Here is a 13198-nt window from a genome sequence, read left to right on the forward strand (position 1 = left end):
TGTATTACAGACAGAGTAATCATTAGTTCTCTATGATGTTGTGTATTACAGACAGAGTAATCATTAGTTCTCTATGAGGTTGTGTATTACAGACAGAGTAATCATTAGTTCTCTATGAGGTTGTGTATTACAGACAGAGTAATCATTAGTTCTCTATGAGGTTGTGTATTACAGACAGAGTAATCATTAGTTCTCTATGAGGTTGTGTATTACAGACAGAGTAATCATTAGTTCTCTATGATGTTGTGTATTACAGACAGAGTAATCATTAGTTCTCTATGAGGTTGTGTATTACAGACAGAGTAATCATTAGTTCTCTATGAGGTTGTGTATTACAGACAGAGTAATCATTAGTTCTCTATGAGGTTGTGTATTACAGACAGAGTAATCATTAGTTCTCTATGAGGTTGTGTATTACAGACAGAGTAATCATTAGTTCTCTATGATGTTGTGTATTACAGACAGAGTAATCATTAGTTCTCTATGAGGTTGTGTATTACAGACAGAGTAATCATTAGTTCTCTATGAGGTTGTGTATTACAGACAGAGTAATCATTAGTTCTCTATGAGGTTGTGTATTACAGACAGAGTAATCATTAGTTCTCTATGAGGTTGTGTATTACAGACAGAGTAATCATTAGTTCTCTATGAGGTTGTGTATTACAGACAGAGTAATCATTAGTTCTCTATGAGGTTGTGTATTACAGACAGAGTAATCATTAGTTCTCTATGATGTTGTGTATTACAGACAGAGTAATCATTAGTTCTCTATGATGTTGTGTATTACAGACAGAGTAATCATTAGTTCTCTATGATGTTGTGTATTACAGACAGAGTAATCATTAGTTCTCTATGAGGTTGTGTATTACAGACAGAGTAATCATTAGTTCTCTATGATGTTGTGTATTACAGACAGAGTAATCATTAGTTCTCTATGAGGTTGTGTATTACAGACAGAGTAATCATTAGTTCTCTATGAGGTTGTGTATTACAGACAGAGTAATCATTAGTTCTCTATGAGGTTGTGTATTACAGACAGAGTAATCATTAGTTCTCTATGAGGTTGTGTATTACAGACAGGGTAATCATTAGTTCTCTATGAGGTTGTGTATTACAGACAGAGTAATCATTAGTTCTCTATGAGGTTGTGTATTACAGACAGAGTAATCATTAGTTCTCTATGAGGTTGTGTATTACAGACAGAGTAATCATTAGTTCTCTATGAGGTTGTGTATTACAGACAGAGTAATCATTAGTTCTCTATGATGTTGTGTATTACAGACAGAGTAATCATTAGTTCTCTATGATGTTGTGTATTACAGACAGAGTAATCATTAGTTCTCTATGAGGTTGTGTATTACAGACAGAGTAATCATTAGTTCTCTATGAGGTTGTGTATTACAGACAGAGTAATCATTAGTTCTCTATGAGGTTGTGTATTACAGACAGAGTAATCATTAGTTCTCTATGAGGTTGTGTATTACAGACAGAGTAATCATTAGTTCTCTATGAGGTTGTGTATTACAGACAGAGTAATCATTAGTTCTCTATGATGTTGTGTATTACAGACAGGGTAATCATTAGTTCTCTATGATGTTGTGTATTACAGACAGAGTAATCATTAGTTCTCTATGAGGTTGTGTATTACAGACAGAGTAATCATTAGTTCTCTATGATGTTGTGTATTACAGACATAGTAATCATTAGTTCTCTATGAGGTTGTGTATTACAGACAGAGTAATCATTAGTTCTCTATGAGGTTGTGTATTACAGACAGAGTAATCATTAGTTCTCTATGAGGTTGTGTATTACAGACAGAGTAATCATTAGTTCTCTATGATGTTGTGTATTACAGACAGAGTAATCATTAGTTCTCTATGAGGTTGTGTATTACAGACAGAGTAATCATTAGTTCTCTATGAGGTTGTGTATTACAGACAGAGTAATCATTAGTTCTCTATGAGGTTGTGTATTACAGACAGGGTAATCATTAGTTCTCTATGAGGTTGTGTATTACAGACAGAGTAATCATTAGTTCTCTATGAGGTTGTGTATTACAGACAGAGTAATCATTAGTTCTCTATGAGGTTGTGTATTACAGACAGAGTAATCATTAGTTCTCTATGAGGTTGTGTATTACAGACATAGTAATCATTAGTTCTCTATGAGGTTGTGTATTACAGACAGAGTAATCATTAGTTCTCTATGATGTTGTGTATTACAGACAGAGTAATCATTAGTTCTCTATGAGGTTGTGTATTACAGACATAGTAATCATTAGTTCTCTATGAGGTTGTGTATTACAGACAGAGTAATCATTAGTTCTCTATGATGTTGTGTATTACAGACAGAGTAATCATTAGTTCTCTATGAGGTTGTGTATTACAGACAGAGTAATCATTAGTTCTCTATGATGTTGTGTATTACAGACAGAGTAATCATTAGTTCTCTATGAGGTTGTGTATTACAGACAGAGTAATCATTAGTTCTCTATGAGGTTGTGTATTACAGACAGAGTAATCATTAGTTCTCTATGAGGTTGTGTATTACAGACAGAGTAATCATTAGTTCTCTATGATGTTGTGTATTACAGACAGAGTAATCATTAGTTCTCTATGATGTTGTGTATTACAGACAGAGTAATCATTAGTTCTCTATGAGGTTGTGTATTACAGACAGAGTAATCATTAGTTCTCTATGAGGTTGTGTATTACAGACAGAGTAATCATTAGTTCTCTATGAGGTTGTGTATTACAGACAGAGTAATCATTAGTTCTCTATGAGGTTGTGTATTACAGACAGAGTAATCATTAGTTCTCTATGAGGTTGTGTATTACAGACAGAGTAATCATTAGTTCTCTATGATGTTGTGTATTACAGACAGAGTAATCATTAGTTCTCTATGAGGTTGTGTATTACAGACAGAGTAATCATTAGTTCTCTATGAGGTTGTGTATTACAGACAGAGTAATCGTTACCATCATGTCTTCTGTGTCTTGCACAAACTTGCTGTGTCTCTCTGACCCCGAGTTGCCCACGGTCTGACCGAACATCTGGAAAACAACAACACAGGAGAAGAGCGTGTTATAATATCACCACCATGATAACTGAACATGAAAAGACATCAAGAAGTTTAAGTGTGAATCAACTAAGTATTCTTTCTTTTACACCTTATTTCAGACAGGTCTGTATGGAGAGACAGCACCAGGGGCATCCTAAAGATGTAACTTGCCAAGACATAATGACTTCCTAATGACATGTAAATGTTTATGACTCATATCTACCAGTGATAATGTTCTTGGGTAGGTGCTTTACACACAGAAAAATAAAAATGGTGCCAACTGGGACCAAAAACGGTTCTTCAGAGTGATACATTGAAAAAAAATTAAGGGTTCTATAAAGTACCCTAGAAAGACCACTTCAACGCTACAGTATATACATCATCGACCGGTGTCTCCCAGGGATCTATACTTGGCCTGTTCCTTTTTCCCCTATAGTACACCTAATCTCTTCATCACAAGTAGACGACCTACAAGTTGATGTGCTATTTTCAATGAATGTTTCACACGTTATTAACACATAATTCAAGTGGTTGTGGGTGCCTCAAAGAACTTTGACTAAAACGGTTCTCTGGTACCATATGAGGAACATGAATAACCATCAATTAAATATAGCGGTTCTTTAGTAGATGATGGTTCTCCGTGGAACCGCACAGGCAGTTTTAACCCATTAAGACCTGAGGCCGATTCTACAGATACCTTCTAAATCAGTGGTTCTCACGCGTTCGAAAATAGCAGATATTAAAGAAGCTCGCAGTGCGGCACCGTGAGCTTGTAGATCTGCTATTTTTGAATAGCCAACAACCGTGCAATCTAAAATGAGACACAGATGTTATCCCGGTGAATTGGTTAAAGAACCATTCAAGAACCATAATTTCTCAGTGTGTACCTTGGCCTTGAGGTAAGAGAGGCCTGGCCTTGAAGTAAGAGATAAGGACGGATATTGGATATCTATAGTATCTACAGTAGGATGTCTAATCATGCTGATCCAGAACCAGTCTCACACTCATGCACATACACCTCCCTCCATTCATAACAGTCTGTCCCTAGACCAGTATATCGACCCATTCCACCCCCAGACGGGTCACCAAATAAATTGGAGGGGTCGCCAGACGCTTTGCTGAATGTGCTAAAAAAAAGAGAGAAAATCTGAATGTAATAATAATACTTTTTCTGTTTTCTCGGTTAATATTTCAATAGAAGCACAATCAAGAATATCTAATTAATAAGTAAGTATACAAGTAAGACGCTGTAAGGGTGAGAAGCGATCGGCAGGTCACGCTAAAATTCCCCCCAAAGATGAAGACGTGAACTCCCTAAACAGCGTGTTATAGAACAGCGACCGGAGAGACTGAGCAGCGTTCGGTTAAACAGCGTGTTAAACAACAATCTGAGCTGTCTGTCAAAGCCACAGCCAATCAGCGACGCAGCACAGACCCATGTGAGTGAGTGTTGCACCAAATGTGTTACTTACAACCTTTTGTGACCTGCCTTCATGGATGGAATGGAAGGGAGGAACTATGGGAGGGAGGAACTGAGGAAGTACCAGGCTCCAGTCATACATAATGAACTCACCCCTTTACTGAGGAAGTACTTGGCCACCAGGCTCCAGTCGTACATCATGAACTCACCCCTTTACTGAGGAAGTACTTGGCCACCAGGCTCCAGTCGTACATCATGAACTCACCCCTTTACTGAGATAGTACTTGGCCACCAGGCTCCAGTCGTACATCATGAACTCACCCCTTTACTGAGGAAGTACTTGGCCACCAGGCTCCAGTCATACATAATGAACTCACCCCTTTACTGAGGAAGTACTTTGCCACCAGGCTCCAGTCATACATCATGAACTCACCCCTTTACTGAGGAAGTACTTGGCCACCAGGCTCCAGTCATACATAATGAACTCACCCCTTCACTGAGGAAGTACTTGGCCACCAGGCTCCAGTCATACATAATGAACTCACCCCTTTACTAAGGAAGTACTTGGCCACCAGGCTCCAGTCGTACATAATGAACTCACCCCTTTACTAAGGAAGTACTTGGCCACCAGGCTCCAGTCGTACATGCCCAGACAGTCTGTGAAGATGGCTGCCTTCACCGGGTTGGACATGACTTCCTCCTGGGTCAGGAAGTTGTACCTGAACAGCTGCTTCACCCTGAGGACCGACGGGTGCATTTGAAAAGGTTAAAAAAAAGGTTAATGGGCCTCATTCACTGAGTTTAGTTTCTGCAAACTCCTGAAACCTCCACATTATTCCGTACTTATTGCAGGATTCCCACACATTTTTACCAATTAATTTCCAAAACTTTTCCAAAACTTTTCCAGAATATTTAACCCAATTTCCAGGACAATATAACAATAATTCAACTCAATAACAAGTTGCTTACTCCTATATGCAATGCCCAAAGACAGGTAGTGTATGCCAGTGGTTCTCAACCTTTTCAGGCTGTGACCCCCGAAATAATCATATTTTAACTGGGGACCCCCACACCCTGACGAGCACTAAGAGTTGAGGAATTTTGTATAACTAGTTTCTATTGTGAAAATAGCAGATCTACATGCTCACAACGCCACGCAACACAATTTCTACACACCTTTCCACGTTAAAGGGATAGTTCAGTTGTGTCTCCAAAAGCAATCCCTATGGAGACACAAAGGAGGCTCTTTGTGTCTCCATAGGGAACGGCTGCTGGTCATCAAATTGTTGTCTTAGGAATGCGACAAAAACAAAAGTATATCCATGAATTCAAGTCTCCATGTGGTGAGTAATCAATATTATAAACTATTTTTAGGGTGAACTCTGATTCATTAGAACTGTCTGTGGATTGTGGCGGACGTACACTTTTCTAATGTCTGCTTGGAGGCAGACTTAAGCGTCATTCACACCGTGCACGATAAAGGTGTGTGTGTGTGTGTGTGTGTGTGTGTGTGTGTGTGTGTGTGTGTGTGTGTGTGTGTGTGTGTGTGCGTGTGCGCGTGCAGTCTGGACTCTGTAGTGATATCTCTGCTGCCATATATGGCAGAGCGGCTGTTACTTGTGCCCATGGAGTGCGTGCGCGCCTGCGTGCGTGCGTGCCTGCGTGTGTGCGTGCGTTGTACCTGAGGAAGGTCAACTCTCTCATCTTCTCCATGGGCAGGTCTTCTCCAGGCTGCCGGGCGAAGATGGGATCGTTCTCTAACGTCCTGAACACCCGTTGCTGAGTGAACGCAAACACGCAAGCACACACACACATACAGAAAAATAAAATAGTGATGCATATGGATGAGAGAAGAAAATCATGGAGAAAAACGTAGGAAAGAAACAGGTCAAAAGAAAAAACAAACCTCGATTTGCCTTGATTCTTTTTTCTTTCTTTCCGTCCCACGATTTTGTAACCCATTATTCACCTAAGCTATAATCCTGGGCGCTGCTCTCCCTCTGCCACATCTGGGGAGAGCCCCGAACTGAGCTCATACTTCCTTATGTGCATGAGGAGTGAGCACGCTGATTCTTATCACCTGACAGGGGGAGCTTCCCCGGTTGGACGTAGTTCCTTTCCCCTCCATCAGGCGCCCCAGCTGGCCAGGCGGAGGCAGTATAGAGACCAGGATTACTGCATGTTTTTTGTGAGGGTACCTACCCTATTGGACACGGGGAGAACATGCAAACTCTAACCCAGGCCCTTCTAGCTGTGAGGCAGCAGTGCTACCGACTGTGCCACCGTGCCCCTCAAAGTCTACCTTCTTGTAATAATAACAACAATATTCACCTTGAACTCAGTGACGTCCTCTCCCTCCAGCAGGATGACCATGTCCTTCCAGCTGAACGAGGCTCTCTTCCTGTACACGTCCAGGGGTCCGCTGGGCAGGTCAGGCAGAACAGCGCCCCCTGGCTTCTCCTCCTGCTGGTACATCTTGGCCTCTGAGTAGCTGCTGCTGCTGGCGGTCATGGTGGTGGTGGTGGGTCCACAGTAAGGCACTACGGCTGGCTCCTGAGGGAGACGTCAAACTTTTATTGTTATCAGGGGTTGACACTAAGGTCTCAGAGGAACTTGCCCGAAAAGTAAATCGTCCATTATAAAATGATAGGCAAGAATGTAATAATTACCGCTCAATTTAACACTTATTTCTTTACTTTCTGGGGCTGTTCGATAGAATAAATGACATACCTCAATATCTCAAAATCCAAATACCTACATAGCATAACATGATGAATATGTCTGTGGTTTCACACGTTATTTTACATTTGTAAGCGTAGAAACAGTAAAAAACAGCACATTTATACAGTAGGTAAATAGTGCTCTTATTTTACATTCCACAGACCCGAAGACAGAGCCCTCTGGCCACGTTCAGGTGTTTAGACAGATATCTCGTGTTGTGTTTATAGAAAAATGAGCACTTGCCCGGTCGGGCAACCTGAAAGCAAACTTCACCTGCCCCAAAGTTTTATGTACCTGCCGGGGGCAGGTGAGCAAGCCTTAGTGTTTGCCTGGTTATAATAACTTAGATATACGATCCAGCTCAGTCAGTGGCCTTGTGGATAGAGAGTGCCTGCTCCAGAACTAAGCCAGGGGTCTTCAACAGGGGGTCCGGGGACCCCTAGGGGCTGGGGTCCTCAGAGTAACGACAGGGGGTCTTCCAAATCTTCCAGTCCTTTTTATATTAACAACTTGAACCCTAGTGTCCATATTCTAAGAACTGTAGCCAAACATAGCTGATCTACAAGCTAAAACTATATGGAATCTATGAAAGGTTGTGGGGGTCCCTGCTTCATCTCTCTCTCAACTAAGGGGTTCTTGGCCTGAAAACATTGAAGACCCCTCACCCCTGAACTAAGCACATTTACTTAAGTAAAATGCTTGTGGAAATGTTTCCACCACAGGGTCATACAAAAAAATGGGACCCGAAGCAGGGGTTCGACACTAAGGTCTCAGAGGCAGTGGCACTTGTCGGTTGGGCAAGTACAGTTCATGTTCTACTACTTGCCCACAGGTCATGCCCACTTGCCAGACAAGTAAAACAGTCCATTATAAAGTGGTAGGTAAAATCAGAGTCTGTAGAACAATGTTAATACAATCGATAACTGTCGAGTGGCAACAGTCACCAGGCACGTGCACACATAGACATCAAAGGGGGCTTGATTTGGCCCTTTTATTTGGCTGTAAAAAGTGGCCTCTCCAGACGATTAATGCAGTTTTTACTATGATGAAAGAATTGCAAATGCCCCCCTTTCCATGCCATACCTGAGGGCAGCATTAAAGAGAATTGCCTCGTCCAAACTCTTCTGAACTTTAATGCAGAATCTTATGTCGAAAGAATTGTCCTCTCTCTGTGTAGAAATAAATCCATGCCGTTATGCCAGTATTCACTTGATCATGCTTAGTTCAGTGTGGTATCAAGCACTGAACTGCGACACAGACCTTATAGTACCCAGTGATGTAAGCAACACTGCTGCAACCGTTGATAAAAAGGCAGTGATGTCATTACGTGCGCATCCTGCATCAAAAACTCATTCAAGTCGCCCAGGGACTCATTCGTGTCATGGTCCTTGGTTCCCGGGGATGCGCCTCCATTGGAGTCCATGTTAAAATAATTTACCGCGTCGCGGTAAAAGAAAAACATTTTAAAATTCCACAGACACCACCATTGTTCATGGGTGAAAGCATTCTACTTTACCCTACGTTAACACAAATAAAATCCACGTAGAAAGTCTTAAACAGGCGATAGAAACGTCAATGTTTTGATTCCACCGACGTCCGACGCCATTTTGCGCGCCCGAATTCATTAGGCTCACATGTTTTTGTAGTTTTAGTAGTTCTAAGTTCAAACATTAGCCACATTGTAAAATAAATATAAGAAATAGGCAAACATTTTGAAAATAGCCGATCTACAAGCTCACAGCGCTCGAAAACATTGTATTGAGGACTCATAAAACTTTTCTGGGACCCATTTGAATGACCACCTGTGGGTCCCGGGAGCCATTACATTGAAAACCTAGTAACATCACTGAAAAGGGTAGCTTTATATTTAGGTGTGCCATAGATAGTAGTCAACAGCAGAGCATTGTCAATGATTACCACATTTATGTTTATTTTCTGTCTATATACTGTAACTGTGTGTGTGTGTGTGTGTGTGTGTGTGTGTGTGTGTGTGTGTGTGTGTGTGTGTGTGTGTGTGTGTGTGTGTGTCAAAATTCCACAGGTAACATGCCATGGCTGTTGTCACGCTAAAGGGCATTTAATTATAAACTTCCCCCCAGTCCTGGCTTGAACCTTGGAGCAATACCCCACAGTACAATGGTGTTGCTTTCTGTCTAGAACTGCCTAGGGGTGGGCAGTAGTATTAACATACTCTACCATAAATACAGACTGCTTAAAATAACCTTTTATTCACTACAAATAAGTTGAGGATTGCAGCTTTCTTTAGCTCTCTGAGTGGCTTTACTGTGTGCACTGACTGAATGCAATATAAATTCAAACAACTCACAGATCAAAGTTCATATTTCCACCCTCTAGGAAAAGAAAGACCATGGCAGATAACAGAAACGAAGCTATGATCTATAGAACTATAGTCAACCAACCAATGTGTTATAATTAATAACACACTACCACACTGTAAACCAGTGGTTCTCAAAAGTGGATTCAATATTTCCAGGGACTCTGTGGGCTGTGGGTTCCTTTATGGGGGTCTAAATTGACCCATAACAAAGTCTGTAACTCTGACAGTGTACAAGTGGAACCAAATAGATAGATTATATACTGTAGATAGATACCTTTATTATCTCAAGGGGGAAATCAGTTGCCCAGAGGCAGCACAGCAGTATAAGGTTATTTACAAACAGAGTACAGAGTACAGTAAGTACAGTAAGAGCAAGGTACAACAAGAAAGTGAACGAATAACATATACACTGTATACATAAAGTGTCCTAAAGCAATGAACCCGTCATGTTAACACGGTTGTCCCCGTTAAGGTTAAGTAACTATAGCTGTCCTCTTAATGTAAACATTATGTATGCGTCTTCAAACTGAGTGCACTAAAATAACTAAACAATGTCCTCTATTGGGGTTTAGTTCAGTGCTTTGCTCAGGTTTAGATCGATAAAACTCGTGCTCTTTCAGAACTACATTGTAAAGGAATCCATATTATACAGTTAAACACTAAACAGTGGTAATAGTTCATTATTATAGATAAAATGTGTGTCTCTTTCTTACCCTGCTAGTTGTTGAGTGTTGTTGACTTTCCACCCAGATCACTGCACGGTCTGCGGCTGCGTCAAGTCAGGGTAGGCGGGTTCATCGCCGGAAATGAATTGAATTGGGCTATCAAAATAAAAGCATGAAAAGGAAATGTGATTATTAACACTGATGAATATGACCTAGTGCAGCGTTTCTCAAACTTTCAAATGTCAAGGGGGGGCAAACTGACTTGGCTCTCCATGATACAATCTAATACAAGAATATAATGTTTATGTTTACCTATCCATTAAATGTCTCTCCATTGTAGTAAACTCCAGTAGAATTAAGCATCCCCAACCCCAACCCCCCCCAGCCCTTTTCTCAATTAAATTAAATTCAATTCAAATTGGCATGAGAAAAACATATGTTAACATTTCCATAGCAAAAGTGGAATAATATACAATAAATTATGTGTACACAGTGGTGTTACGTTAACGTACAAAACCATTTAAGAATTGTGTGTTTGTGTCAGTGTGTCAGAAATAGTTGGCCTAATATATACACATAAGAAAGGTTAGCTGGGGTAACTTTGGCAACTTCTCTCTCTCTCTGTGGTGTGTGTGTGTGTGTGTGTGTGTGTGTGTGTGTGTGTGTGTGTGTGTGTGTGTGTGTGTGTGTGTGTGTGTGTGTGCGTGCGTGCGTGCGTCCGTGCACCTGAAAAGGTGTCACAACAGAATATGTGAATGCGATGCCACAGCTGTTCATGCATTACGACCAATCAAATGAAGCCAGCTGTGAAGACGCCCTCATCTAGAGTCGATAAAAAAAGGCACAGCCTTACAACCCAACATCCACTGACCCAGAGACCCTCCTAGAAGACCCCAAGAGACCACCTCAAGCTGTGACATGCTGCTGGTTCCTCAACTCCTACTGCTGGGCCTGACACTGGGTAAATTAAAATAATATGCTTTTTTTTTTAAGATATGTTTTGGGGCTTTTATGCCTTTATTGATCGCACAGTGACAGGAAATGGAGAGAGAGATGGGGAAGGACTTATAGCAAAGTTGGTCAGAATCAGGACTTTGAACCAGCGACATGCTGTCAGGTTACACCGATGTGCCTGCTCTGGATGCCCGTAGGCCAGCGGGTGCTCCAAAAGAATACTTCTTTAAAAGACCATGGGCCATATTTTTATTATATAACATTTTTAAACAGTTCAAATAGCTGATCTACAAGCTCACAAGCTATTTTAAGTATTTTTAAATGTTTTTCAAAATAGTAAAAACTAAAAAAGAAGTTCACGGGTTTAGCATGGATGAAAATAGGGCCCCATATGTTTTCATATGGCAGTGGTTGTCAAATCCTGTTTTGTCTTTCAAGGACCCCCAGTTTGGTATTAATTAGCCCACAGAACCCCATTTTACACAAGCCTTTCGTCTCTGTAACATCTGTAGGCCTGAATGTAACTCTGTGAGTGTAGAAATGTAGCATTTTGCACCCAAAATATATATATGCCAACACCTTTATTTAGTGTGTGTGTGTGTGTGTGTGTGTGTGTGTGTGTGTGTGTGTGTGTGTGTGTGTGTGTGTGTGTGTGTGTGTGTGTGTGTGTGTGTGTGTGTGTGTGTGTGTGTGTGTGTGTGTGTGTGTGTGTGTGCGTGCGTGCGTGTGTCTAGGCACCCTGCACGCTGCTCCCTCTGCCCAGGTGAAGCTAGAGCGTGGGTCCTGTCCAGAGTTCTGGTTCAGCTTCAACGGCCGCTGCTACAAGTACATCTCCTCACCCATGACCTTGACCTGGGCTGAAGCAGAGCAGAACTGCCTGTCCCAAGACGCCAACCTGGTGTCCATCCACAGCCAGGGGGAGCAGGACTTTGTCGAAACCCTGATCCAGAACTTTGACCCACAAGGGAGATGGACCTGGATTGGGCTGAGTGACACTCAGTTGGAGGGCTTTTGGATGTGGACTGATGGCTCCAGAGTCACCTACACCAAGTGGCCACACAATGACCCACGTGGTGGTGGATACTGTGGGGTTACAAACCTTGACGGATGGTCTTATGGTGGCTGTTCTAACAGTCGTCCTTCTGTCTGTGCACTTCGTACAGTCTGTCCCTAATGAGTGGATGGTCTGATTCAACCTGCTGACTTGTACTAATGGTCTCCATAATAAAAGTACATTAAACATATTCACATGCTTACTGCTTACTGGTCTCTTTAATAGAAGTACATTAAATATATTCATGTGTTTACTGGTGCAATCCATTTCAGTCTCCATTGTGAAGGACCTTCCATGGACAATTGGACATTCATATTCATATCTGGTCAAAATTAATATCCTATTTATTGGTGTTTAAATTCTTTTTTCAAGGTTTTAAAAACACCATGACTTGTTAGTTGTTTCACATTGTTAATGTTATATTACATTATATTACAACTTACATTTTTTATCTCCCAAACACAATTTTAGAATCTTGTTCTTGAGAGATTACTCTGGTAAAGGTTTGGGTCGTGTACTTACTTACCTCTCCATGATGGAACAACAAGGGTGAGAAAGAAATCAATAGTAATTGCTCCATTGTGGCAGCAATTTGATTATACATTGATCATGCTAAATATGCTCCTCATATTGACTAACATTATTACAGTGAGTGAAGAGGCCCAGGAGGTGCGAACGCAAACAAAACAAATAAAAATTACAACTTTGACCATATGAAGATCCTAATTCAAAACACAGCAGCAATATTTGTGAGCTGCTAGATAGAAGGATATCAAATGGAACCCAACCACCTTAAAAACCATTGTATATATCCCTGCTCTGCCTGCACGTAACCTTGATGCATGAAAACTGTTATACTCTTTTCACCTGTACATATTTTGTTCTGATTGTATTGTATTGTGTATACTTCTGCTTTGGCAATGTAAACGTATGTTTTCTAATGCCAATAAATATTAAAAAAAAATGCCTTTGAATTGAAGTGAGA

General features: G+C 41.0%; 1 protein-coding gene across 1 annotated transcript in view; it reads right to left on the reverse strand.

Annotated features, from left to right (window-relative positions):
• Window positions 1–10297, reverse strand: part of acox3 (acyl-CoA oxidase 3, pristanoyl) — a 112396-nt gene extending 102099 nt beyond the window's left edge. Inside the window, exons 1-5 of the mRNA XM_080741346.1 lie at window positions 10254–10297; window positions 6813–7034; window positions 6163–6260; window positions 5083–5218; window positions 2979–3053 (exon numbers count right to left, since the gene is read on the reverse strand). Coding sequence (XP_080597472.1) covers window positions 2979–3053; window positions 5083–5218; window positions 6163–6260; window positions 6813–6992 — 489 coding nt within the window. The 5' untranslated portion in view covers window positions 6993–7034; window positions 10254–10297. The remainder of the gene's footprint in view (window positions 1–2978; window positions 3054–5082; window positions 5219–6162; window positions 6261–6812; window positions 7035–10253) is intronic.
• Between the last annotated feature and the right edge of the window lie 2901 nt (window positions 10298–13198).

Source organism: Nannobrachium achirus, assembly GCF_963921795.1.
Source record: "Nannobrachium achirus genome assembly, chromosome: 14".
NCBI lineage: Eukaryota > Metazoa > Chordata > Actinopteri > Myctophiformes > Myctophidae > Nannobrachium > Nannobrachium achirus.